Below are 24,108 nucleotides of genomic sequence, written 5' to 3'. Positions count from 1 at the left end.
GACCTTAAGTGGATTTGCAATTAAACAGCAAAACGTCATGTTGCTCTTACTGTCACTGCACAAGTCTGCAACCACCAGGGCAGGGTCACTGCTCCCCAGTGCCGTGCAGCCCACTGAGCAGCAGGGCACTCCAGGGACAGGGAAAGCACTGAGCAAACTGTTTCAACAAACAGAGGCAGAGCCCGTTTCAGTCACAGAGCTGCTCCAGGTCACGGAGTCCAAAAATGCGGCCACAATACCTCCCTCCCTTTTACTTGGCAACATCGTTTTCTTACTGGCCAATTTTCAGGCCTGAACACAAACAAAGTTTCCTACCTGCAGTACAAATGGAGGACGAGTCCGTGGGGCCGGAGGGATCTGCCTGTTTCCCCGGGATGTCAGGAGGAACTACAATAGACAGCCGGACATCCCTAACAGATTTGCTAAGCCAGAGAGCCTCCAAAAAGGAAGGGCAGGAGCAGGCCTGCTGTTTATCAAATCTGTAAACACGCTATGCGAGATGTGCAGCACAGAGTGTATCTGCAGCAAGAACTGCTTTCCTGCTGCTCGTCATTACCTCTCCTCCAGGTACAACAGCCTCCCCTGTGCCAGCAGCACCCAGTGCACACAGGCAGGGTTTTCTGCCTGCCCTGCATTTATCTGCTCAACCTAGAGGCACCCAGAGCACCTTGTTGGTTTCTCTCAGACAAGGTCTCCCAGGATTTGACTAAAAGCACGAGTTGAGGGGAGAACTTCTCACACATTCTCCCTTATTACACAACTCATTTCCAGAGCGTGTGCGTTGTCGAAAGGAAATAGTGAGCTCATGAAAACAAATGAGTGTGCAACCTGACACTGCTACAGTAGCTGTCTTCTGCTGTCGTTATGGATTTACAAGTTATTGCCAACCAGTACACACAGCTGGGTCTTATTTATACGAAATCAATTTTGAATTACTGGGCATTTGCACATGATCCTGCTGAGAAGTTGACTATAACCTGCCAAAGTCAGTGATCAGCCCTGCATGGGACCTGTGGAACCCAGTGGAAATTATCAGTGTGAATTAGCCTCACTGCTCCTGCTGAGACTCCAGCACTGAAACACAAAATCAAGTGCACCTCCTCAGGCTGCCTGACACATTTTGGACCAGATCTTCATCTGGTTTAGCCTGAGTAGTCCCATGGAGCCCAGCTGTTACTCTGATCTTAGATCTGATCTGAGCTCGCTCTGATCCAGACCTTTTAGCAACACAAATGAGCCTTGCTGATTTGTATTGCTAAAATACACTGTTAATTGTTGAGCCACCGGCCTGGCTGAGCTCACTGGAGGCCAAGGGAGATTGTGCAGAGTCAGCCTGAGGCTCCAGGAAGCTTTCCACAGGAGCATCAGGCATACTTTTGCCCATCAATGAACAGTTTTCGGCAGCAAATCAGTGCGATCTGGCACTAGGAACAGTCATTAGCACAGAGAATGGAACAGAGATTACTACAGCTCACGCACATAAAACCAGCAGAATTTAATCAGCAGAGGGATTGTAGCAGCTCCCAAAGGGAACAAGCTGATTCATCAGCTTGAGAGCCCCAAAGCACAAAACTGTCTACAAACATGATGCACTACAGACTCATAACTTCATTAATTGCTTTTACTCAGCTGCTGCTCCATCCTGAGCAGAAACAAGCCTGGATTCTTAGAATGGGACATAAGGCATACAAAAGAAAAGATACTTATGTCAGGCTGCGGAGTTGTTTTACAAACCACAGTCCTAGTTCTTCCAAGTTCAATGCCTTCACTTAGATGTTTCCCTGCACTAGTTTTCCTTGGGTCATTGAGTTTAGCAGGAGTTTCACTACCATGTATCCACAGGAAGTTAACATAGTGAAACACGTAATTGAAAGTTGATGGGCTTTTACTAAACTCCATGAACTAAGGAGCCACTGGATTGTCCTGCATGTTTCAAGGTTTGTCAGTGGGAGGCTCCAGTGCTGGGCTCAAATCAATGTAATATCTCAGAGGTGGATGATAGCAGAGAGCATGTGCTGGTTGGAGAACCTCATGATGGGTGCCCTGCACTGGGTTAAAGTGGTTCAAAGCCCTCTGGATAACTGGTGTGACAGCTCAGAGCAAAGCACGCTCTGTGTGATGCACTCAGACATGCAATGAACTCCCCTAGTGACACAACAATCCCATGACTGTCTCATGCCTTTGCAGAAAGCCTCAGAGCTCTCCTCTCTGAGGAGACCTTTCTTCTCTAAGGGTAACACAACACTGATGATTTCTCTTGCCTAAAGCCTCACAACCAGCTCCACAACAAAGGTCCTGAAACAAATGAACCTAACACAAATACCTAATAAAAATATGCTCACCTAAAATATAAGATAGCCCACAAGCAAGAAGATTTTTCCAAAAGGGGTATTACCAGAAATTCTAGAGCATTTTGCTTCTGTGTGAAAGACACAGAGACATTGTGGTGATGGGCATCACTGTAAAGCTGAACAGACAGTTGGCCCACACAGTTTAAACTCCAGGGAGGAAATAAATTCTCCCTCAGGCTCATGTAAACCATGGGAAACCTCCAGCACCCAGGGAAGCAGTGCTGAGGAAAAACTGAAGCTTGTAATCACATGTCAGCAGAAGGCTGCAGTCCATGGATATATTTTAAGCATGCTCACAGGCAGCTTTGCAGCACCAGGGAAACTCTGCAAGCAATGTGCCCAATGAAACAGGTACCACTACCCTCTCATGCAAGGATTTTCCAACTAGGAACCCTCTCTTCCAAGTCTGTCTTCCAAGTGTTCCAAGTTTTCATGTGAGGGAAAGCAAGCACCACTGAGCAAGTGTAAAGTTTCTCTGCAGAACTCTGCTGCTCCAGAGCTCTGCCCTCCTGCTGCAGTGGGGATGCTGCCACCCTTCACCCCACCTCCCCCGGACTGGTTCAAGACTCACCACTCGGGGCTTCTGCTGGTCCAGGGTCTGCAGGAAGGCAGGGGTCTGGTCCAGGGTGCGCTCGGGGTCACTGGAGATGTCCTCCTCGGACTCCTCCCAGGACGAGGAGAAGCCAGTGGAAGACGCTGAGGATGATGAGAGCTTCCGGACGGGCATGCTGCCAGGAGGCACGGCACCTGCCTCCTCCTCCGGGCCCCCCAGGTCTGTGACAATGACAGCAGGGATGCTTCCACCGATGGCTGGGTGCTGGCCCTTAAGTCCTGTGTGGGCCACCACCACCTCCTCCTGCTGTGGAGCAGGCCCTGACTGCTCCAGGGGGCTGCTGCTCTGTCCCAGCTCCACCATCGTCACTGGCCTTCCGGAGGGCTCTGCAGCGCTCGGACAAACTTGCACCCCACCGGCATCGGGAGCCTCGCTCTCGCTGTGGGCTCGCAGCCGGGGTCCAGTTCCAAGTCCCAGCACCGGTGCCGTGGGGCTGGCCGGACAGGCCCGGGCTAGCCGGGGGCTGCGGGGTGGCTGGGCAGCAGAGCTGTGCGCCTGGATGTGTGCCTCGAAGAGCCCCACTTTCTGGTTCACCTGCACGTTGTGCAGCTCCCGCTGAAGCTGCCGTGCCATGGGCGGTCCTGGCTGTCCCTCTTCGCCTCGGCTGCCCTGCCGCCCCCCGGGGCTGCCCGGCTGCCGCAGGGGCTCCTCGGGTGGTGGGAAGAGGAAAGCGGGGCCACAGCGCGGGGAGCGGGGCGGCACCGAGGCCGGGCTGAAGACCGGGAGCGAGCGGCAGCTGCCAGGAGTCTCCGGACCCTTGGGCAGCACTTGTCCGGGAGGAGGCGGCGTCTTGCTCCTGCCGCTTGTCACCTCGCTGTTGCTATTCATCATCACCAAGCTATTGAGTGCATAGCAGTACACGGCCATAGTAGTCAGCCGGGGAGCACAGGGGGGCCGTCGCCACTGCCGCCTCGGCGCTCAGGCTCTGCGGGGCTGCCCGGGGTCTCTCCACGACGAGATCAGCAGCATCGCCAGCAGGAAAAAGGGGAGCTGGGCTGGCCCTAGCCCGCAGCTCCATAAAACGGGAGAGCTGAGGAGAGAGAAGCAGGGAGAGTAGTTCTGCGCCCTCCCTTAGCTCACCATCCAGCTGGGCACACAGCGTGCCAGACTCTTCCCTTCCTGTGTGCCCCTCCCACCTGCATGCATCCCCAGCGTGGCACCCCTGGGGAAGGATCTGAGTGAAGGGGAAGTCAGGTTTGGGGCTGTTTCCTCTCTTCCCTGCCTTCCCTGCCTCTTCTTCAGGTTATCTGAGAGGACACACAGCCAAGCAGCCATTCACACAACTGAAAAGAATTATGGTCAACTGATGTGAACTGAAAACTGGCAGCTTTCAAGTGCTTGCCCCAAAACCTGACACTTTCTAAAGGAAGATAAAAAACTACAAACGACTTACATTTGTCACACTCGAGTCTGTCACCTATAGCAAGACCAAGTCTTGGGAATGGATTTCTGTTGTATGACACACAGGAATGGTTGCACAATTCTGTATGATTTAGGGCCATGTCTCAAGTTAGTCCCCTAACTTACCATGTGCAACAACACGGCTTTGCACACCTTCATGAATGCCCTGGCTAAATGTGCCTCCCCTGTGCACATCTGCTGTCCGGGACACTGAACGCTACAACAGCCCCCAAGCCACAGCCCGACCCCACATGCAGAGATGTGCAGTGCTGTTTGCTCTGGCGAGTGTGCGACTGTGTATGCACGTGAGAGAGGCTCTGCTTTCATAGCTGGCTCCCTGTGCCCCTGTGTGCTTCAATGTGCCTTCCATCACTTCTGTTCGCTCCATGGGCACTGGAGTGGCAGTCCCTATCCCATGCCGGGGCATGGGAACTCCTGAGATCTGCACAAACACACTGCCCACATGACAGCACAAACTTGTTTACACACAGTGCGCTAACTCTGGCTATGGGTGTACATGCCTCTAGAAGCGCTCGTGTGTGATGCTATCAGCGGTATCCCTGTGAGGCTCCTGGCAGGTAAATGCCCGCAAGTCTAAGCGCAGTCCCAACTGACGGTGAGACCCAAGGGCTTCCCATCGCTCCAGGCACAACAGAGGCCAGGTAGCGCGGGCAGCCACTCTTTGCAGGAATCCCCGGCACAGCAACGCTACCAGCACTCCGGCTCGGGTACGAACATCGGCACAAGGTGCTCGGCCAGACTTTGGGTGCGGGACAGCCCGCTCGGCCCCGGGGCAGCAACCCGCCCTGTGCCCGCCCCCAGCTCGCCCCTTCCTCCCCGCGGGGCCCGGCTGGCCCCGCACCGCCCCCGGCGCGGCTGCCGGGGATCCCCGGCGGAGGGGCGGCCGCGACCCCCCCGCGCCGCCGCTTACCTGGGGTCGGGATCCGCGCCCGCCCTCAGTGCGCGCCGCCCGGCAGCGCCTGCCGGCGGACGCGGGGCGCTGCCGAAACCATCGCCGCGGGGCTGCCGGGACTCCCGCTCCCTCCGCGGCTCCGAGCGCCTCTCCTCGCCCCGGGGCGGGCCGGCCCCGCCGGGCTCTGCCCCTCCGCGCCTCGGCGGACAAGGCTGCGCGGGCGGCTCCGCGCTCCGGGCAGCTCCGCGCAGCTCCGCGCCGCGGCCCCGGCGTCCGCTCCCAGTGCTGCTGGAAAGGCGGAAAGAGCAGGAGGAGGAGAAGGAGAGGGAGAGGAGCGGCGAGGAGGAGGAGTGCGGAGGGAGGGGGTAGGAGGGAGCAGGAAGGAAGTTGTGAGCCTGTCTGGGGTTGAACTCAGCGGAACAAGTTTTTTTTTTTTTTTTTTTCTTCTCGCTCGGCTCAGGCTGGAGGGAAATACTGAAAGAAAAAAAAAAAGTTTCCATTGTTAACTAAGAAAAAAAACCCCAAAAAACCAACAAAAAAGTGCCACCGTCGCCGCGCTTTGGTGGCTGGGCTGTGGCTTCAAGACACACGAGGCATTTTCCACCTGCGGCCGCGGCGTGCGGTGCGGGGCCCGGCAGAGCCCCCGGTCAGCCCCGGCACAGCCCCCGGTCAGCCCCGGCACCGCCCGCCCGGGAGGCATCCCCCGCCTGCCTCCGCATCCCGGCCTCCGCATCCCGGCCTCCGCCGGCCGCTCCAGGGCTCCCCGCGGCACAGCGATCAAGGCAAAGGGTGGTGCCGGCAGTGCCAGCAGCGCCCAGCTAAAGGCCACCCACCTCCCCACGCACCGGCTCGAAGGCACCGACTAACCCAGATATCCCCCCCGGCATCCCCCTTGCCCAGGCACCACGGCTCAGTCCTGCTGCTTCTGTCATCCACACGAGCCCAAGGCTGTTGCAAAGCCCTCCCTGCCAGCTTGAGTGGCTTTGGGTGAGCACATCCCAAGGGAGGCAGGATGACCCCCGCATTTCTCTAGAGGGTCGATGGCACTTGGACTTGCTGTGATGTTGCCCCAGGTTTAGGTAGGGCTGCAGATAACTCGTTCAGGACACTGTCCATCCTTTTTGATTCAATGAGGGACAAAGGACATTCTCATCTCCTGCTGCCCCCGGCTTGGGTCTTGCTTGGCAGGAGAAGCTCTTGGCTGTGATACAGCCCGAGTTCTGTATCAAGATAACTCATTGGAAATAGTTGTCTGTACGTCAGCACTTTAGGAGAGCAGGCTCTCCGATTGACTCTCAAAGCAGTAGTCAAGGTCAAACCCAGATGGCAGTTTTGGGATTGGTCTGGACTGGTCAAAGGGAAAAAAAAAAAAAAAGGAAAAAAAAGAAAAAAGAACACCAATTTGCCTCTGCTAGGATTTCACAGCTAGGAATTTCCCCTAGAGAGGGAAATTGATGTCACAGCAGATCAGCTTTTCTGTAATTAAGACATAACCTCCAGAGCATAAACGGGGGCAGAGAGGTCTCTGAATTGGCAGAAGGTGTGGACTGCCAATCCCACAGGCAGGCAGACAGAGACACCCAAAATGAGCTTATGTTTGTTTTTCCAGTAAGCTACGCTATTTTGAATTCAGTGCAGGAAAAGGAATTTATAGACTCTTTCCACTCCAATTCATTTCTTCACAGTCTGTGCTTAGTCAGGAACTAGTCTTCATGTCATGAAGTATGAGATCAATCTCTCTGAGAAAAGTGACCCTGCTCAGTATAATGGCACTATTCATGGCATAACCTTACTCCCGTGTGCAAATATCTGCAGATTCTGCTCATCTGTTGCTCGCGTTCCCTCATGTCTGCATACACATGTCGAAAAGTAGGGACATTTGAAAGAAAGAATAAATCCAAGAATACAGGCAGATAAACAGGTATGGGTTTTTTTTTAAACAGCTGCACTATGGTATGCTGGTAGCATCTGCAAATACTTGGAAGCATTACTACACATCTGTGTGTGGATGTTTTGACCATTTGGGGCTTTGAAGCCCCAACATTCTTTGGGGCTGTTGAAGAATATTTACACCACTGTAACCACAATGTGTGCTTAAAGTCCTACCCTTTCTTAAAGTCCCACAGATTCAAACACCATCAAAAATTCATCCTATCAGAACAGGACAAAGGAGTGGTGAATTCACTATGGCACATTTACAGATACAAAACTCCCTCACAAGAGAGACCTGGCCTTAAAAGATGGCAGTAATTTTGTCAAGTAAGAGAGCTAGAAGCTGTTCTGTGGGCATTAGATACAATGAGGAGTTCTATTTGTAAAGGAAGGAGCTAATAAAAATGCAAAAAGAAAAAGAAAGTCTAGGGATAAGTCTTTGACTGTTCAGCACCAGTAGGTACATGAGGGAAATAATTGTTTCCAGACCAGAGCCAGGCAGCAGTCCACACTGTGTAGTGAAGAAGGAGCAGCTTTCAGCACACTTGTTTCCAATTAAGTGGAAATCAAGTGTTTGAGGTTAGTCTGAATGGAAAACACAAAGGATACAGGTTGCTAGTCCAATCCAGGGACAAGGATGAAAGCAAGAAAAGTTGCTTTCACAGACACAGAACCCTGAGCACTAGTACTGCTGTAGTTACTTGATGTTGCTGAGCAGCCTTCTCTGTGGCTATGGCAATGTTGCCTTAGGTGCTGTACAAAGAGAACAAAGAGATTGTTCCTCTCTGACTCTCTCAGTTACATTCTGCAAGTAAAACTCCACTGTCGGGTGTTAAAAGATCTTGCTTCTCCTTAAGCTATGTTCTTCATTTAAATTTATACTTCCTGCTTCCAAAGAAAATCATTACAGCGCTTAAGGATACTGAAACAGGCTGGGTTAGGGCAAACAGGTGATCCAGCCAACTTTTGTCTTGTCCTTATTCTGGGGAGTGGAGCAATTAAGATGAACAGGATCTTCCACTTCAGAAGGGCTCATACCCACTGCAGAATGTATTTAGTCTGAAATAAAGTGAGGACAGACACTTAGAGAAGGGCATGGAGCTGTCCTAACCATGTGACATCTCCCACTGACACACTGGCTAGAGGTGTTTAGGGAAAGAAATACCACAGCTGTCAAAGTTACTGGCCTCCCAGCACCTCTGTACTTGAAGGGAAATGCGTTAATTATCATGTCTCGTGGAAAAACAGTTGTCCCAAATGTGCTCACTGTGCCCCATGAGCAGCATGGGTGGCTCAGCTGGACCATGGCATGGCTGCTGCACCCCCGGGCCTGGGGCTTTTTGAAGGAGTGGTGGGACAGCCCTGCAGAGTGGGATCCAGTGGGAGGAACAGGAGACCAGTACAGGGCTGGTGACCCTCTCAAGCACAGGTAGAGCTGTCATTTGCTATTTTATACACCCTCTTCCTGTGGAGTTGAGGTCCTGGCCCACATGTACTGAATTGAAGAAGAACCTCTTCCCCAATCTAACCACTGTAACAGGCAAAAAAACCAAATCCAAAACACCTACTAGAACAAAATCTTGTACAAATATCTCCTTCTCTCAAGAGAGGAGAGTACTTACATGGTAGATACGGTCATTGTAATCACTTGAATCCTTGAAGACCCATAATTAATATGGTGTAGGCTGTATTATAAAGCTAGAACAGGACAGAATGGACCACAATCTACTTAGCATCAATCCAGTTGTAAAAACAAAACAGAAAAAATCATAATAATTTAATCAAAATACAACTACAATCCTTAAGTACCCTCCTCCTTCCATTCTTCCTTTATTATAAGATTAATTTTTAAAATTATTACTGCCTGTCATGTTTTGGGCTGGTTAGGCAAGACAGCCTTCCCTGTGTTTCAAAGAGGAGTTGTCTAAACTGTCACAGTTCATCCCATCCAGCCTCAAAAGAACCATCAGCACCCTTGTAGGGGAAGTCTGTGTATGACAGCATTTCCTTACCAGGGAGCTGAATCTTAAGACTTATGCAAAATACAGAAATTAATGGCTAAATGCAGAGTAATTCTATAGTCAACAGACTGACTTTGTGTTCATGCCAGCATGACAGAGAATAAATCTGGCTCATATTTTACATGAAAGAGAGCCACAGAAGGCACAAGTGAAAACATGACACTGAATTATGTGCTGAGAATTGTCCCTGTTCAGGCAGGTGGCTGTTACACACATGGCACACATCTGCCCTGCCTGGGCTGGCAGAGGAAACAGAAGCCTGAGAAAAGGCCTCTGGATGCTTATCTTAAACAGGCCCTTTTGCCTTTCTTCAGTGGTAAAACAGGTCAGAAAGAAACTGGTTTTCCCAGCTCTCAGTGACCTCGGAGCTGGGTTATCCAGTCATTTTCCCCCTTCCCGCTATCCCACAAGAACACACATCATGGCAGAATTAAGGACTGACTGGTTAATATTCCCTGTGCCAGCTGCTGTCCAGGGAACAAGAACACAGGGCTCTGCAAAAACACCTGTAGCAAGTCATTGTGATTTAGGGCAGTCTGTGTACTGCACCTACATCTGCCTGAGCTTGCACGTCCTCCCAGAGCACAAAGGAACCAGTTTTGTTCCCTGGGAGCCTCCTCCACGCATTCCTGGCTGAACCTCGCCCTGTGCTGCACCAAGACCTATGGCTCGGCACAGCCAGGAAAGGCAGCCAAAGATCTCAGTGATCCGTTCTGGGCTCTGCTCCTGCTGTGCCATGGGGCCTGAGCAATGAGGTGATTGCCCACCTGCAGAACAGGCAGGATGGACTGAGACATCCTGTGTCTTCTGGGGACTTTGTGTCTGTGACCTGCCTGAAGGCTAATACACACCTGGGGCCTTGAAGGAAGGGATACGTACATTCCACGCATCCATGCCCAGCACACATATGCAGAGATTTAGCACTGAGCTAAGAACATCAGTTTGCCTCACAGGCTTCAGGATTTGCACCTGGGCTTTGAAGAACTGTTAGAGAGATCAAGAGATTGAGATGTACGTATGGAAAATATAATGCATAGTGCATTACTCTAACAAGGAGTTATGCACACAGAGTATAGGCAAGAATGTTTAGGAACTCTTGAACAAGCACAGGATATGACATTTCCTCTTCATGCAATGCATATATAGCTGTGGTACCTTTCCAGATGTGAAAGCCTGGTTTTATGTCTGGGTATGGCCAGCAGTTTCAGTGCCACCCTTCCTGTTTTTTTCGGGATTCCAGGGAAGAGCTCAGCTTTGCAGTTGGTGTGTGCCACAGCTGTGGTTCTCTGTACTGCAGCAGGGCTTTACATACGCACTTTGGCTCACAGTTGCTATTTGCAGATAATAGGAATATAAACATATGCATGTTTGGGGACTACCCCATGATTCAGCATGAATGTTTCCTATTTTTTTTTTTGTTTTTGCACAGACCAAACTACAGGCAGTAGAAGCACATCAAATAAGTATTTGTCGAGTTTTACTGACATTCAGTAAAACCATAAAGGGGAATCCTTCCCCATTGGGGTTGAGGCTACTAAAAGTTGTACCCAGGTCTGTTGCTGAGGGAATAAAATAATTAGAACTCAAATTCTGCTTCGTTATGTGAAGTTTTTCCTATTTGTGGGCCACAGTTATTTCATTATTCCACTAGACTGTGACCACACAGCCATAATTGAGCAGCTTTGCATTTATTTGAGATAGCTCCGATCATGGCAGGAAAAAGACAAGCTGTTTTCCAAGTGAGCAGTGTGTGTCACATAGACTTTTTTGGAATCAGTAGTATATGAAGGGGCTGTGAGATTCCACTGCACCTTTTAGGGATGAGATGAGCATGGAATCACAAGAAATGCTGTCCAAGTTTCCACTCTGCAATGAGTGATACATGTTTTGAAGAACTGGGAGAGAGAGGGCACTGAAGAAGACATGATTAATAATTTTAAAGTTCATACTGAGCTGTAGCCATTTAATTCAAAATAAAGCATTTTGGTTTTCTCCAGGAATCTATTTTTGCTTGCAGTATAATTATTTTAAGGATTTACCATAATATTGCTATGATGGACAGATGTTTATCTTTGTTCATATGCCTTTGAAAGGAAAAAAAGCTGAACTTTGAACGAGTGCAGCACAGTTAAATAAACCAGCAGGTCCAGGTCGATTCTTCATAACTTTATATATCTAAAGCAATAGAGCTATGAAAAATATTCCTAAATGATGTTGTCAGACAGCAAAGTATTATGTGTGCTGTTTTCTGTATGCAACACTATTCATTGCTATGCAACAAATCACAAAGGTCAGCAGACCCTGACCCTGAAAAGCAGCTGTGTTATAGCACTCACTGGAAAACACCAGTCTTTGCACATAAAATTGCTTTAAGCAAGAGCATCTTTCCCAGAAAGATGAGTTCTGCATGCTGGATCATGCTTTTCCTCTGAAAAGCTATAGGTAAGTAAAGCCCTGATGGAAAGGACAGCATACATGTCCACCTTTTCCACATTTTCACAACTGTCACAAGTTTCTGTACATACATCCATACACACAAATATGCCCAGATAATAAGGGGGTACTTCAACAGCACCAAGAGCAGCTTCTCCAGCTGCAACTATCAGTCAGAGCCTTATCTCCCTGCTGCCCCTTGCCCCAGCACTGGAGATAACCGCTCTGTGAGCACTCTGAAAACATCCACTCCTGGAGCAGGGAACTGCTCCCTGAGCTGCCTCCCCAAATCTGGATTTGAGCAGCAAATTGAGCAACGCAGCACAGTCTCCTTTGCTGTGCTTCCACCTCCTCTGGCTGTATGTGCAGGACAAGCCTCCCTCTTGTGCTGCCCTTCCTCCTCCCTCAGGTATTTTCACGTTGCTCCTGGATCAGCAGTTATTTATTGCTGAGAGGGTGCTTGCATAAGATTTTTAAGTCACCACTGCAGAGTTTCAGGTCACTAGTGTTTCCCACTCCACTGACATGAGCTTTCTAATACCAGGCAACACTATAGCTTGAGTTTTCACCTCTGTGTAAATAAGCTGAAGAATTTAAACCCATGTTTAGATACCTGAGTAAGAAGACAGATGTCAAGAGCTGGGATGCTCCCTCACACTACCATGAAATTTGCCACTCTTTACTCTGTGCTCCAAGGGAGGGGTTCCCAATCCTTCTTTTCCTTTACAAAAGGTAAAAGATATTTCATGGTCTGGCTGCTTGAAATTAGGACACTAAAGACACACTACAGCTGGGGAAGATGAAGAACTGGCATTTCCTATCTTGCTGAATGGGGGCTGATCAGCTAGTATTAATGGTTCCTAAATGTTACGTATTTTCTCCCCACTTCCTGCTGGATGGGGACTGATACCACAGAGTTCCAGCTGGTTGCTCTTTTCTTCCCAGGAGAATTCACATATTTGCTTAAGTAACTTAATGTGAAGCAAAAGCAAGCAGAGAAGGTGAGAGATGTGGGCCCTGCAGGTTCTCAGCAGAAATGTGTTTACTTACTCTTCATTGCTTTTCCATCCCTTACTTTCCTCCTTTCTGTGTACACCTATTGGGCCTGTAGCCCCTGATGTCTGAACCAGATTCTCCCATAATCCTTGACAGCAGCATGCCAGACTGGATTAGGACTTCAGGCAGAAGATGGAGCTGCAGAGGGGCATGGTGGAGAGGCTCAATTCTTCCCTGGTGGGGAGCTCCCACAGCTCCCTCCAGCTGGGCTGCACCCACACTCTGGCCACTCTGCCCACAGGCTTCTGCTGCTGGCAAGTGGGACAGAGAGACACTCTGAATGGACAGAAAGAGAGGAAATGGGAGAACCAGGAGAGCTGGTGAGGCTCTGCTGGCTCCAGCTTTGCCCTCAGAGATGGTGGCTTCTTTGATATCTCTTCACCCTTTATGGACACAGCCTGCACCCCCAGCTGGAGGCACTGGAAAGGCTGGCAGCTGTCGTGGTCTTCTCTCCATTGTGAATACACTGAAAACTGTTTTTCTTCATGGCTGTTTTATGAGGAGCAGGAAGAGAGCACCCGGACAGAGCACTAGGATTAACTTTACAAATGTGTCTCTCTTTGACAAAATGTTTGAGCTTTGCCAGTTCCTTTATGTTCTCTCACACTGGCTGAGGACAGCCTTGTCCTGAATAGGAAAATGCAAGAACACAGATGTCTGACATCTTCCTGTCTTCTGGCTCAGAGAGAGGGAGATTAATAAAAGCTGCCAGAGAAATGCCTTGGAATAACCCTTTCTGGTAGGAGACACAGTATCCTGGAAACACCCCTCATTTGGCAGAGACACTCACTTCATTCCTTAGCTACACAAGCAAATTTCTTTAACTCTTCTCAAGATAATTTTTGGACTGGATTGCAAGTGTTTTATGTTAAAACAAACAAACAAAAGAGCAACAAAAAACTCCAACCACTTTGTTTCTTTCTGTTTTACATATGTGGCATTTCCTAAAAGGAACAAAATGTTGAAACAATGAAATATTTTCCTTTTTTACAGTCCTATCTTTCATTAAGAGACAGTTTGCCTAACATCTCTTCTTCCCTGTTAAGATGATGGATGGGGCTGAACAAGACTTTCAGGATCCAGTGAGGTGCCATTTGCGTCACCAGCAACAGTGGTCATCAGGGAATGATCTACCATTTCAATTGTTTCAAAGAGAGATGAGGAGGAAAATGGAGCAGGCTAAGATTTATTACAGTGGATGGAACAGACTTTGAAGTCAGACAAATGGAAATTTGGATTATTTACAGGAACAGATCCTATGTGAGACTGTTGAGCTAGGCAGGGCCCCGGTTTTGGAGGAAACATCACATGAGTGTACTCAGACTTGAAACCTCCAAGAACAACAGCTGGAGGCTGCCTTAGCAATCTAGAAAGTAGTGCATCAGTGATGAACCACAGAATGGAGTTCATCATCACTGCCCTGCTCAACTAGCTGGGCCTAGCTCTCCCCTGGATTTCATTCCATTATAGTTGCTGGAGGGACACTGGAAGGGACTTCAGAATATCAGGTGAAACTCTGGTCTTCTACAAATCAGCTTCCATTTTGCTGCAGAAGGCTTTTCTTTGCATACTTGAAACCACCAGAGAGAAGAAGATGGACTCTAACAACTAACAAAAGGCCAGCCACCAGATTTACTGCCTAAACAATGATCTCACCCACAGAAATTTTTACAACTTCCCAACTCCTAACCTGAAATCCCTGCACTGTCACATTCCCATCCTCTCCCAGGGAAACAACCTGGATGGAAAGCAACAAGTATACACAAGTTTTGTGAACTCTCAGGAACACTTCTGAAAGCTGAGCTAAGGAGCATGAAAGACAAAATGCCCATGTTATTGGAAGTGGTAAGTGCCCTAGTAAGCCTCCCCGAAATTCTTGAGACACACAACAGGAATTCTTTCTGTGCTCATCCTCATTGAAACTTCTACATTTTCGTGTTTTAATGTTCCCTCCATGCCATTTTCTTACGTCCAGCCCATCAAGCTCATGGACATGAAGAAACCTGTAATAATTCCCCAGTAGTTAGATTCACAGTAATGTCCCAGCAGTTAGATTCACACTCTTTCATGTCCAAGCCAATTTCTTTCACAAGATTAATCAGCAGCTGGAGGCAGGTGATATCATGGCTTTTGACATTAGATTGTCAACAAATATTACATTTCCCTCTCTCTCTTTTTTTTTCCTTTTTTTTTTTCCTAAACAGATGCAGTGATGGCTTTGTTGGCTGGTGGCCAGTTGAGTCTCTCCACAGATATGTAACACTCCTTGCCTTAGTTTTCCCATATTCCCAACTTATTTGCTCTCTGATGGAAAACTTGACTTCCATGGCAAGACACTTAATAGCACCTACAGTTGCAATGCATCCAAGAAAAATAGACTGGAAGGAACAGGGGAGTCCTTACAGCCCTGACAAAACAAGGGTTCATCCCTTTTTCTTTAGAGGGAAAATTGTGCTGAGACAGCTTCCATGTCCCAAGGTAATTGAACAAATAGGTTTTCATTTCAAATGGAAGATGGATGGAAGGAAATTGGAGTCCCTCAGATGCAAGCTGTCAATATGAAAACACATTTTAATTGCATTTACAAGGAAATAAAATGTGTCTCAGCTTGTGGACATCCAGGAAAAGGATGATGATCCTTGCAGGAAGAGTGCAGGAAAATTTTCTGTTGATGAAATTTGCCTGGCAGTTGTTAAGAGATGTCATCTACCATGTTTGCCAGAGATAGATAATGCCTGAAGTCAGTACTGCACTTCATTCTCTGTTAAAAATCTGGTTAATGATACTCATCTTTTTCTCCCTCAAAACTGTACTCTCCCACTCTTAATGCTTAAATGATTCTCAGACAGGTCTTTTTTTTCCTCAAGCTTCGGGTGAATGGTACTGTTTTCCAGGTACAATAAGTTGTAAAAAGGGAAGGTTGGGCCTTGAATTATCTAAAAACTTCAGGAGTTTGTCAAGTTCTGTCTCAAAAAAAGTACTGGTTTAAAAAGCCCACACCTGATCTAACCTGTGATAAATTCTGTCTTTTGGAAGGTAGTCCTGATGGGCTGGTCCTGATGGGATGGTTTGAGTAATTTTCATTTTCAAAGTGTGTATAACACACTAGTGAGCATAAATTGCTGATGAGTTTTGGTTGATTTAGTTTAATTGAGACATTAGCTGTATTGCAGACAAATGGATCTGGAATAGCTGCTAGAGCACTCAGTTTTCCAAATCATTACAGAAGGAAGAGATTACAGCCAAATATTTTATGTTAATATGCTTAAGCACTTAAAATTATGGATGCTTTTTATCAATAAATGCAAAAATATTGCAGCAATTCTGAGTATCAGCAGCATTTGAAAGCCTCTAATTAATTTTACTTACATTTGAAATAATCAGAATAATTTCAGAATAATAAACCAGATCAATCCCTGGGAAGACTCACATAAAGTGGATTACATCCCACCTGAAATAAGTTTTGGCTCTTTCTCTATCACTTAGATAATCCATTAAAAATCCCCCAAAGGCTGACAATTGTAGCTGAAAACACAAATTATAGTCTGCAAATGTTACCCTGTTATGTCCAAAGAGAAATACCTACTAATTTGAACAGGCTACAGATATACTGTATACCTAAATTAAAAATTCCTCTGTCTCTGGGACAGAAACTTATCAAGTTCTCTCTTCCAGAATTCAGTTCAAAATTCCTTCTGTTTCTGAGGAAGTACTTTTTCCACATTTCCTATTTTCACTTGTACTGTTCAAAGACCAAAGGCAAGGATTTACATACAAGGTGCTAAATAATCTGCTGAATTCAAATCAGTTTCCACTGGGTAGATATAATTTTTTCCATCCACACTTAAGGTAAACACACTGGACCAGCCCTTCTTTTAACAAGCTGATGCAATGTAAACAGGATGAATGAATAGGTACCTGCAGATGGGAGAGCTTGGAGCATTTGGCACTGAGGAGGCCAGCCCTGCCCATGGCACAGGTCAGGAAATGGAGGGCAACAGCAGTGACAGTGATGTCCAACACAGTGCAGGAAGCAGCAGCAGAGAAAGCAGTAAGGGCTTTCTTGCCCATAAGCCCAAGCCAGGACCACCCTGGGGTCTCAGGACTGCACTGATGGCCTTGGCTCTTGTATTTAGAGAGAAGGACAGAGGTAAATAGCTAAAAATAGATAAAGCATTTTTCCTCATTCCTGTTTTCTCATAATTATGTTTGCATGATGAACTTCAGTGAAGCCAACGCGCTGGGTAGGTTACTTGTACTTGTAGTAATTTATCTGCAGCTGCCTCAGCTCAGCTTGGCCCTGCCACAGTTTCTCAGCCTGCATGGAGAGCCTTTATTTTCCATCATATCCTCTCCCTGCAGGTGAACAAACAATTTGCTTTGTGTGTCTATCTGGGCCAGGCCTTCCACGGTGCTCAGGCAGCTCAAGAAGACTCTTCTTGCTCTGCCCAAACAACCAGCTTCTATTAGCTCAGCCCATAATATTCCAGTACTTCTTGGGCTCACATTCATTGTCCTCACACTACTGTTAGTGTTTCATAAAGCTCATGGAGTTGGACTGAAATGCTGAAGGGAAGAGAATCACTGACTCCTACAGGCATTGAATCAAATTTTTCCTTCACTGAAAGACATGCGGCCTTACAGAGAGGGTTGAATCTAAAAGCTGGGTGGAGCATGATTGGTTTTCCTGTTCGGGTTTCTGAAGGGTAAATAAAAGTATATGAAATATCAATAAAGCATATGAAACCAACCCAAGAAAGGGCTAGAATGAGTAGCTCCTGTCTATTTCATTTTGAAAATGTACTTAGGCAACCTTTTATTTACAGTTAATCCTATGGAGCAGCCACTGAGACACAGTTGAAAGTTAAGAGCATCACCTCAGTACCTGAAGAAGTACCTAATGAAACCACAGAGCTGGGTTATTCTATAGAAGAAATGGAGAGACATAGAAAACAGATTTCTGTTTTCTTTTAGGGTTATTTCTTTTAGCTGGAGAACCCACAGGTAAATAGAGGAGGCCAGGAGGTGCCAGTCAGGGTGCCCCATGGAGAAGGGGAAGCCATGCCTAGAGGAGGAGCGGCCCCACAACCTCAGCATTGGGGCACTGGCAGCAGTCCCAGCCCTGCTGCTCAAAGTTCTTTGCCCAGGTAGTGAAGCAGGAGCTTCACCTCGAGAACAAGTCTGCAAATATTTCTGCATGGGTGAAAGGTGCCCAGCTGAAAAAGTTCAAGTTTGGGGCACTGCTACTCCTAACACTTTCCCTCTTCCCCCTGGGGGACCAACTCCCAGAGGCAATTGGATGCACCACTGACCTTTCAGGACTTATGAAATGCAAACACAGCTTTATTTACTTCCTGACCCTTGGCTCAAAACATCTGCAGCTTTACAAACGAAAAGCAACCACTGTGATTTAGCAACTCCTTCTGCCTCTGCTCCATTTTGCCAAAAGACAGAGGCCATGCTCTGATATGACCATGGGTGTTGTGGTGGCATTTGAGAACCATCAGTTGGGCTCCCAGGCAGCTGGCACCACTGCTCTCCATCTTGCATCTTGTCTAGCAGGACAAAGCCTGGCTGCTAAGGTAAAAGGCCACAGCTGGAGATTTTAGTCAAACCGAGAAAACAGATGGAAAAAGGAGCCTTCTTCCTCAGGAACATCTTGAGTTTCTGTTCCAAACAAGACAGCTGAGTTGGCAGTCTCAACTTCTCTGGTCCCTCCAGTATGTCACAGAAAAGCTGCTGCTGCTTCTGCTCCTTTTGTGCCTCTGCTAGAAGAAAAAGCTGATCAAGTTTTGCCATATCAACCTGGACCATGAGCATAGGTGCTAATTTTTTTGAGGAGAGCTCTTGGCAAAGCTTTTCATCCCTCTTCCTCCTGAAGGAACTCTGGAAATTTGTTGGAAGCCATTGGTTCCAGTCAGTTTGGTGGGGTGATGCTGGAAACTGCATAGTGGTTGATGAAGGATTCTTCAAAAATGAAGTGCTGGGAAGGAAAGGACTTCTGCAAATATTTGAAACTGAGTCCATGCAAATGTTCATTTGTCAATCTAATCTTCATGGATTCAGCAAAATGGAAAGGGATTCTCCAGTATCTCCCTCATCTGACAAACTTCAAGCACTAGTAGCAGCAACTTCACAAGGTAGGAGATGTGGATGGTAGGGAATATCCTGATTTTGTTTCTCAGGTTATTCTCAGCAAATCTTGATGCAGTATTTCTTAGCGGCAGAAATGCTGAAAAAATAGGTTTTAGTTATTTCTGATTACTTTAAGCCCAGCAAGTGGAAACATAGAGTCATGATATTGTGCTTTTTTTGTACTTGATCCATACCTTGCTGTACAAAAAATTTATATTTTCTTGTGCCATCTGCTGAATGCTGACAAGATAGATGTCAGCATCATGTTAGTACCTACAAATTCATTCCACACTGAAGTGGCTGAAAACAACTAATATCTCTGTTTCTACGTCAATTTTGATGCTTTGGAGAATTCTACACTTCTCTGTTCCCAAGTGACAAAAGCACTAGGGTTAGGACTTAATATTTTATCCAGCCTCAACTTTAGATTTAAAATGCCCCTATGAGGCTTTTAATTTCCACCTTTGTGTTTTTTTGAATCAAATTCTTAGTTACTATGGCTTTTTCTTTCTTGGTTTGGAAATGATGACAACTAACTTGTCTCCTCTGCATTTTTTGGTACTCTTCTATTACAACCCCTGCTTCAAGAGAGATGACATCACTTGCCATGGACCTGTAAGTTGTGTAAAAAAGAGCACCTGATGCACCCTCACCAGAGCCAAGATTGAGAAGTCCAGACATGAAGCCTGTAGTAGGAGTGGCTTCTGCAGAGGACAATTATCCCTTATGACCATGACTCCACAGACAGATGGGGGTTAGTTTCCAACTCCATCTGATACTTCAACACACAATAACTCTTTTCTAGTTGGTTTGTCCTGTCTCTCCAATCTCTACACCCTGAGGAATTGTCTCCAAGGAGATTAACTGCTTTGTCCCAGCCCAGGGAAGCCCCAGGCACTAGCGGTGTGCTCAGCAAAACCCAGGAAAAGGGCAGCAAGTGGCTAATCCAGGAGCTGCACCAGCAGCAAAGGCCACTCCCATAAAATACACCACTCATATTTCCTGGTGAGTCAACCCTCCTTCCTCCCCTCAGGTCAGAGTAAGGGAGAGTGCAAGGAGCAGGTTTGGGGTTTTCCTGTCCATCCTACGTTACATGGGGATGCAGTGACAACATTGCAGCTGGCAAAGCTGCACAGCTGTCCTACAGGAGTCACACACCATCCTTCCTGTCTCTGTGGTGAGTGGATATGCTTTTATGGTACACTGGAAATGACACAGTCCAGTGCTCAGTGACTGCTGAATGTTCAACAATGGCATCGATCAGGGACTCTGGGATTTGCCAGAACAAATGATGTTCAGGAAGCAATTCCCTTTCCACTCCTTCCCTGCCTTTGTTCCCCTTAACCCTACTTCTTGCTTTTGTCCCCATCTTTCCTTCTTTCCTTTCTTCTTTCCTTCTCTCCTCCTCCTTCTCAAGAACAGCTCATACTGTTGTTTATCATCATATAATATTGCTGGCCATCAGGAAACTTTGGAAACCAAAGAAAACAGAGACCTTGTGACAAAACTCAAGTGAGCAATGGCTTCAAGGGCACTCAGCTCTTGGCAGCACGAGCACCATGGTGAGCTCAGCATCTGGCAGGACAGACCCTGAATTAGGATGACAAGAGGACAAGGAAGCACAGAAGAACATTAGGAAAAGATGAAGAAAGATGCATTGCTTTCTGGAATGAGATGGGTAATGCAACCCTGCAGGCATTTGTTTAGAATTCTATGTTGCACCATGATCCATATTCAAAAGTTTGATGTGTTTTCTCAGAACATCTGGCATAAATTGGACTGCAGACTTCTGAAAAAGTCTTAGTTTTGAAGGCAACAGAGTTAAAAGTTTCTGTATTATCAATTCTTTGTCCCATCTGCCATTCTTACTTTCTCTTTTTAGCTCTTCTTTCTCTGGTGGTGAGGATTGGTTGGCTCATATGATGGCTAGAGTCAATTTGACAATTTGCAGGCACTAATGAAGGTTTTGGGTTCTTTGCTGTACATTTTTGAGTACCTGTTCTTTATGATTAAATTTTTCTTCCATGAGTCAACTTATGCTTGTTTCAGACTTCACAAGAACTATTTTACAGCAAAAAGCTTCCCATCACTGCAAGTCCTTCTATAAAGGTACAAAGGAGGCAGGTATCATTTGTATGCTGTTTCCACCCTTTATAGATTTCAATGGGAGGTGACATTCTATTTATAGAAATCAACTGAATAGTTCAAATAAACCACAAACAGTAATAAGAGATGCTGACAACTGAACCTCTTTTGACACGTTTAGAGTGATTAGCTGTCCATAAACTTAGCAGTATAGCTTGGCTGTACCAAAAATTATGTTGTTAACATAGAAAGGAACTATTTCAGCATGTCTGAAATGTATTTACTTTACAACAAGATCAACATAGATCACAACATTAGACAGAGTTCCTCCCTTTGTCTAAATCTGGTGGATGTAAAACAGCTTTGAGAAGATGCTTCTGTGAGAAATGAGAGATGTGGGTCACATCGTTTCAGATGTGGGTTTTACACTGCCTACATGACTGCTTGTGTTTGCAGAAGAGGTGGCCACTACCATCAGCTATTTTATAATGTTAATCTACTATTTAACTTTTTTTTTTTTTCACTATAAGAAGAAAGGATTTCATTTTGGGCTGAGTAAAGTATGTTCCACAAACCAGAGCAACATTTTACAGTTTTTCTTGTGAAGGCAAATACAACCCCACATATCTCTACAATGGATCAGTTCAAACCAATTTCAGTCCAACTCTGATTTATTTGGCTCAGCTACCCAACTCAAAATTTATTCAAATTAGCCTATGAGTCAGAAGCTCATAAACATAAGTGAAAAGCATGAGTATATAACAAGCAGGAATCTCTCTGCCCAAGAGTTTACTCTGCAAGCTGGGTGTCAGAAAGGTTCTTATCTCTATGAATATTTAAGTAAGTCTGTGCAGGAATTGGGACGCCAGCCTGAACTAGGAGTATTTAAATCAGCGCCCAAGCCAGAAGCTCTTCTTTCCTTGCTGCTCAAATTTCCAATTTGCACTTTCTGCAGCAAAGGCTCTTGGAAGGGCTGATTCTCTTAGTGTGCACAAGGTAGCTCTTCAGAAGCCATCAGACATATTAGCTCAGCACTGGGATTGGAGTCAAACAGAGGTTCTGTGTTCAGACAGAACCTCTACAGCAGGAACAGGTTCATCTTTTCAAGGCCTAGGAGCACTCCTCTGCCATCACCTACCGAGTGCTACAGCACTGGCTGTTTTAACTGCAGCTTGGGATCTCAGGGCTAGACTTGATTCAGCATTCAAGAGAAATCCTCCCTGAAATAAGCAGAGTGGGCGTTGAGTTTATAAGAAGTGTCACAGTGGCTGTCTGAGACAAGACATTACTTTAAGAGGTGAAATGTTTTAATGGGTTTCTAATATAGCTGCTCTGGGCAGAAAAAGTAAATGAATCTCAAGTTGTTATGGAACCTCCTGTATACATGTTGCAATAAACAGGGGTGTGGAAAGCTCTGAGAACGACACAGGAGACAGAATTGCAAATTAGGGAGGAAAGCAGAGGTGGGTGAGAAATGATCTAAGTGTTGGCATTGCATGCAGTACAGTGGGCATTGCTCATCTCCATGAACAGCATAGCACTTTGCTACCCCCTCCCTTCCTGGAGGGGCTGCTTCGAGGCACTTCTCACTGGGGGCATTATCAACGTTCCCATGCAGATGGGAAAGCCAAGGCAGGGAAAAATCAAGACCAACATGTAAAAAATTTTTGGTGGCTGGATTTCTGCATGTCTAAAAGGAAAAAGAAAACTAGTCTTGTTTCAATGACTTTCGTGAACCTCATGACCTTCATGAACCTCATGACTTGCACAAGGGTGGACTGTTGTCCACTCAGCACACATAAAAACAAGGTCCATGCTGTCTCAGATTCAGGATTTGAAATGAGTATATGGGACATGTTGGTCTCTTAAATGCTTCTGTAGGTCATACAGAAAGCTGCCATAATTAATGTTTCCTTTTCTAATGTAGTGAAGGAATCTTCTTTTTAAATAATATATCTGATTTGGATATTACTCATCACAGCTTTTGTACTCACATTGGAACACAAGCTATCCACAAATAAGATGAAGGCATCTATGGACTTGTATTTGCTTTTTCCTGACATTTGTACGAGTAAACTCACCTGACTTCATAGGGTACACGAGGAAGCTGCATCTTCCCTACATGCCACAAAGAACTGTAATTTTTTCCTTTGGATAGGAGTATTGCAGCTCCCCTGACAGCACTACACCCACCCTCTGTCTTGCTGAGTTTTACACTGCCTTCAGTGACAGCACAGATGCTGGAGTTGAGCTGTTTGGTGACTGTCAGGCAACGTGTCCACAGAGTCATGGCATTCTTTTAGCAAGGATTTCAAGCATGGAAAAGTTCCTGACTGAACCAAGAGGAAACCAAGCTGACTTTTTGACACAGGTCTAGATTTTCTCAGGGCTACTTTGTAGTTGGAAATGTCAGGGAATTCAGACTGCATCAGTGAGCACCAATCCAAATTCTGGTGCCGCACCTCCCTTTGCTCAGGTGCTCACTTTGGCTCTACTACAGTGCATTCTCTTTTCTGCTATTTTCCCAGCTTCCATGTATTAGGCCCACACTGTTTCTATTTGTGCAATATCCAGTTCCTCACAAAGCTTTAGGAAAAAGTCAGTACACCTCCACAGATACCACAGACATTTTGGAAAACCTGTAGCTTGCAATCAAATTAATTTTTGATATTTTAATTTATTTGCAATGTTCTCTCTTCTGTAAATATCTACTGAATAATGACTTTTGAACAGGCTAACTTCACCTTGACAAACACACAGAGACAGGAATAGATAATACAATTTATCCCACCCCAACAATCAACTCTGGCTCTTTGTGAAAGCTGTAGCATGACTGTTTTACTCAAAGACAGTTTAGGACCAAGGATAAGTGTCTGCCATACCACCTGCAAAATTGTGTTGCCCTGGAAACACATATTATTGTTATGTGGAAACATCTGTGGGATGTATGGGAACACCAAGGTGATTTGGATGAAATAGAGCAATGGAATGGCAATAAAGGTGTGCTTACAAAAAGTTACAGATGAGAAGTATTATTCATCAGTGAAGGGCAACACTGTGCAGAATTTTAAAATAGTTCATTTCTGAACTTTTTCTTAAGCAATTGATGCTTGTCAGATGTGGAAAAGAGGAGGGAAGTTATAAAGAAGAAGATGAGGATGTTACTGT

General features: G+C 46.3%; 1 protein-coding gene and 1 long non-coding RNA gene across 2 annotated transcripts in view; both read right to left on the bottom strand.

Annotated features, from left to right (window-relative positions):
• Window positions 1–5,385, bottom strand: part of ITPKB (inositol-trisphosphate 3-kinase B) — a 65,527-nt gene extending 60,142 nt beyond the window's left edge. The window contains exons 1-2 of the mRNA XM_033055932.1: window positions 5,297–5,385; window positions 2,923–3,994 (exon numbers count right to left, since the gene is read on the bottom strand). Coding sequence (XP_032911823.1) covers window positions 2,923–3,831 — 909 coding nt within the window. The 5' untranslated portion in view covers window positions 3,832–3,994; window positions 5,297–5,385. The remainder of the gene's footprint in view (window positions 1–2,922; window positions 3,995–5,296) is intronic.
• Window positions 5,386–5,515: 130 nt separating this feature from the next.
• The window catches only part of LOC116993839, a 55,268-nt gene continuing 36,675 nt past the window's right edge, over window positions 5,516–24,108 (bottom strand). The window contains exon 7 of the long non-coding RNA XR_004417382.1: window positions 5,516–5,752. This is a non-coding gene — a long non-coding RNA (uncharacterized LOC116993839). The remainder of the gene's footprint in view (window positions 5,753–24,108) is intronic.

This window comes from Catharus ustulatus, chromosome 3, assembly GCF_009819885.2.
Source record: "Catharus ustulatus isolate bCatUst1 chromosome 3, bCatUst1.pri.v2, whole genome shotgun sequence".
Taxonomy (NCBI): domain Eukaryota; kingdom Metazoa; phylum Chordata; class Aves; order Passeriformes; family Turdidae; genus Catharus; species Catharus ustulatus.
The sequence above is the reverse complement of the archived record's forward strand: the minus strand, read 5'-3'. Positions and strand labels throughout refer to the sequence as shown.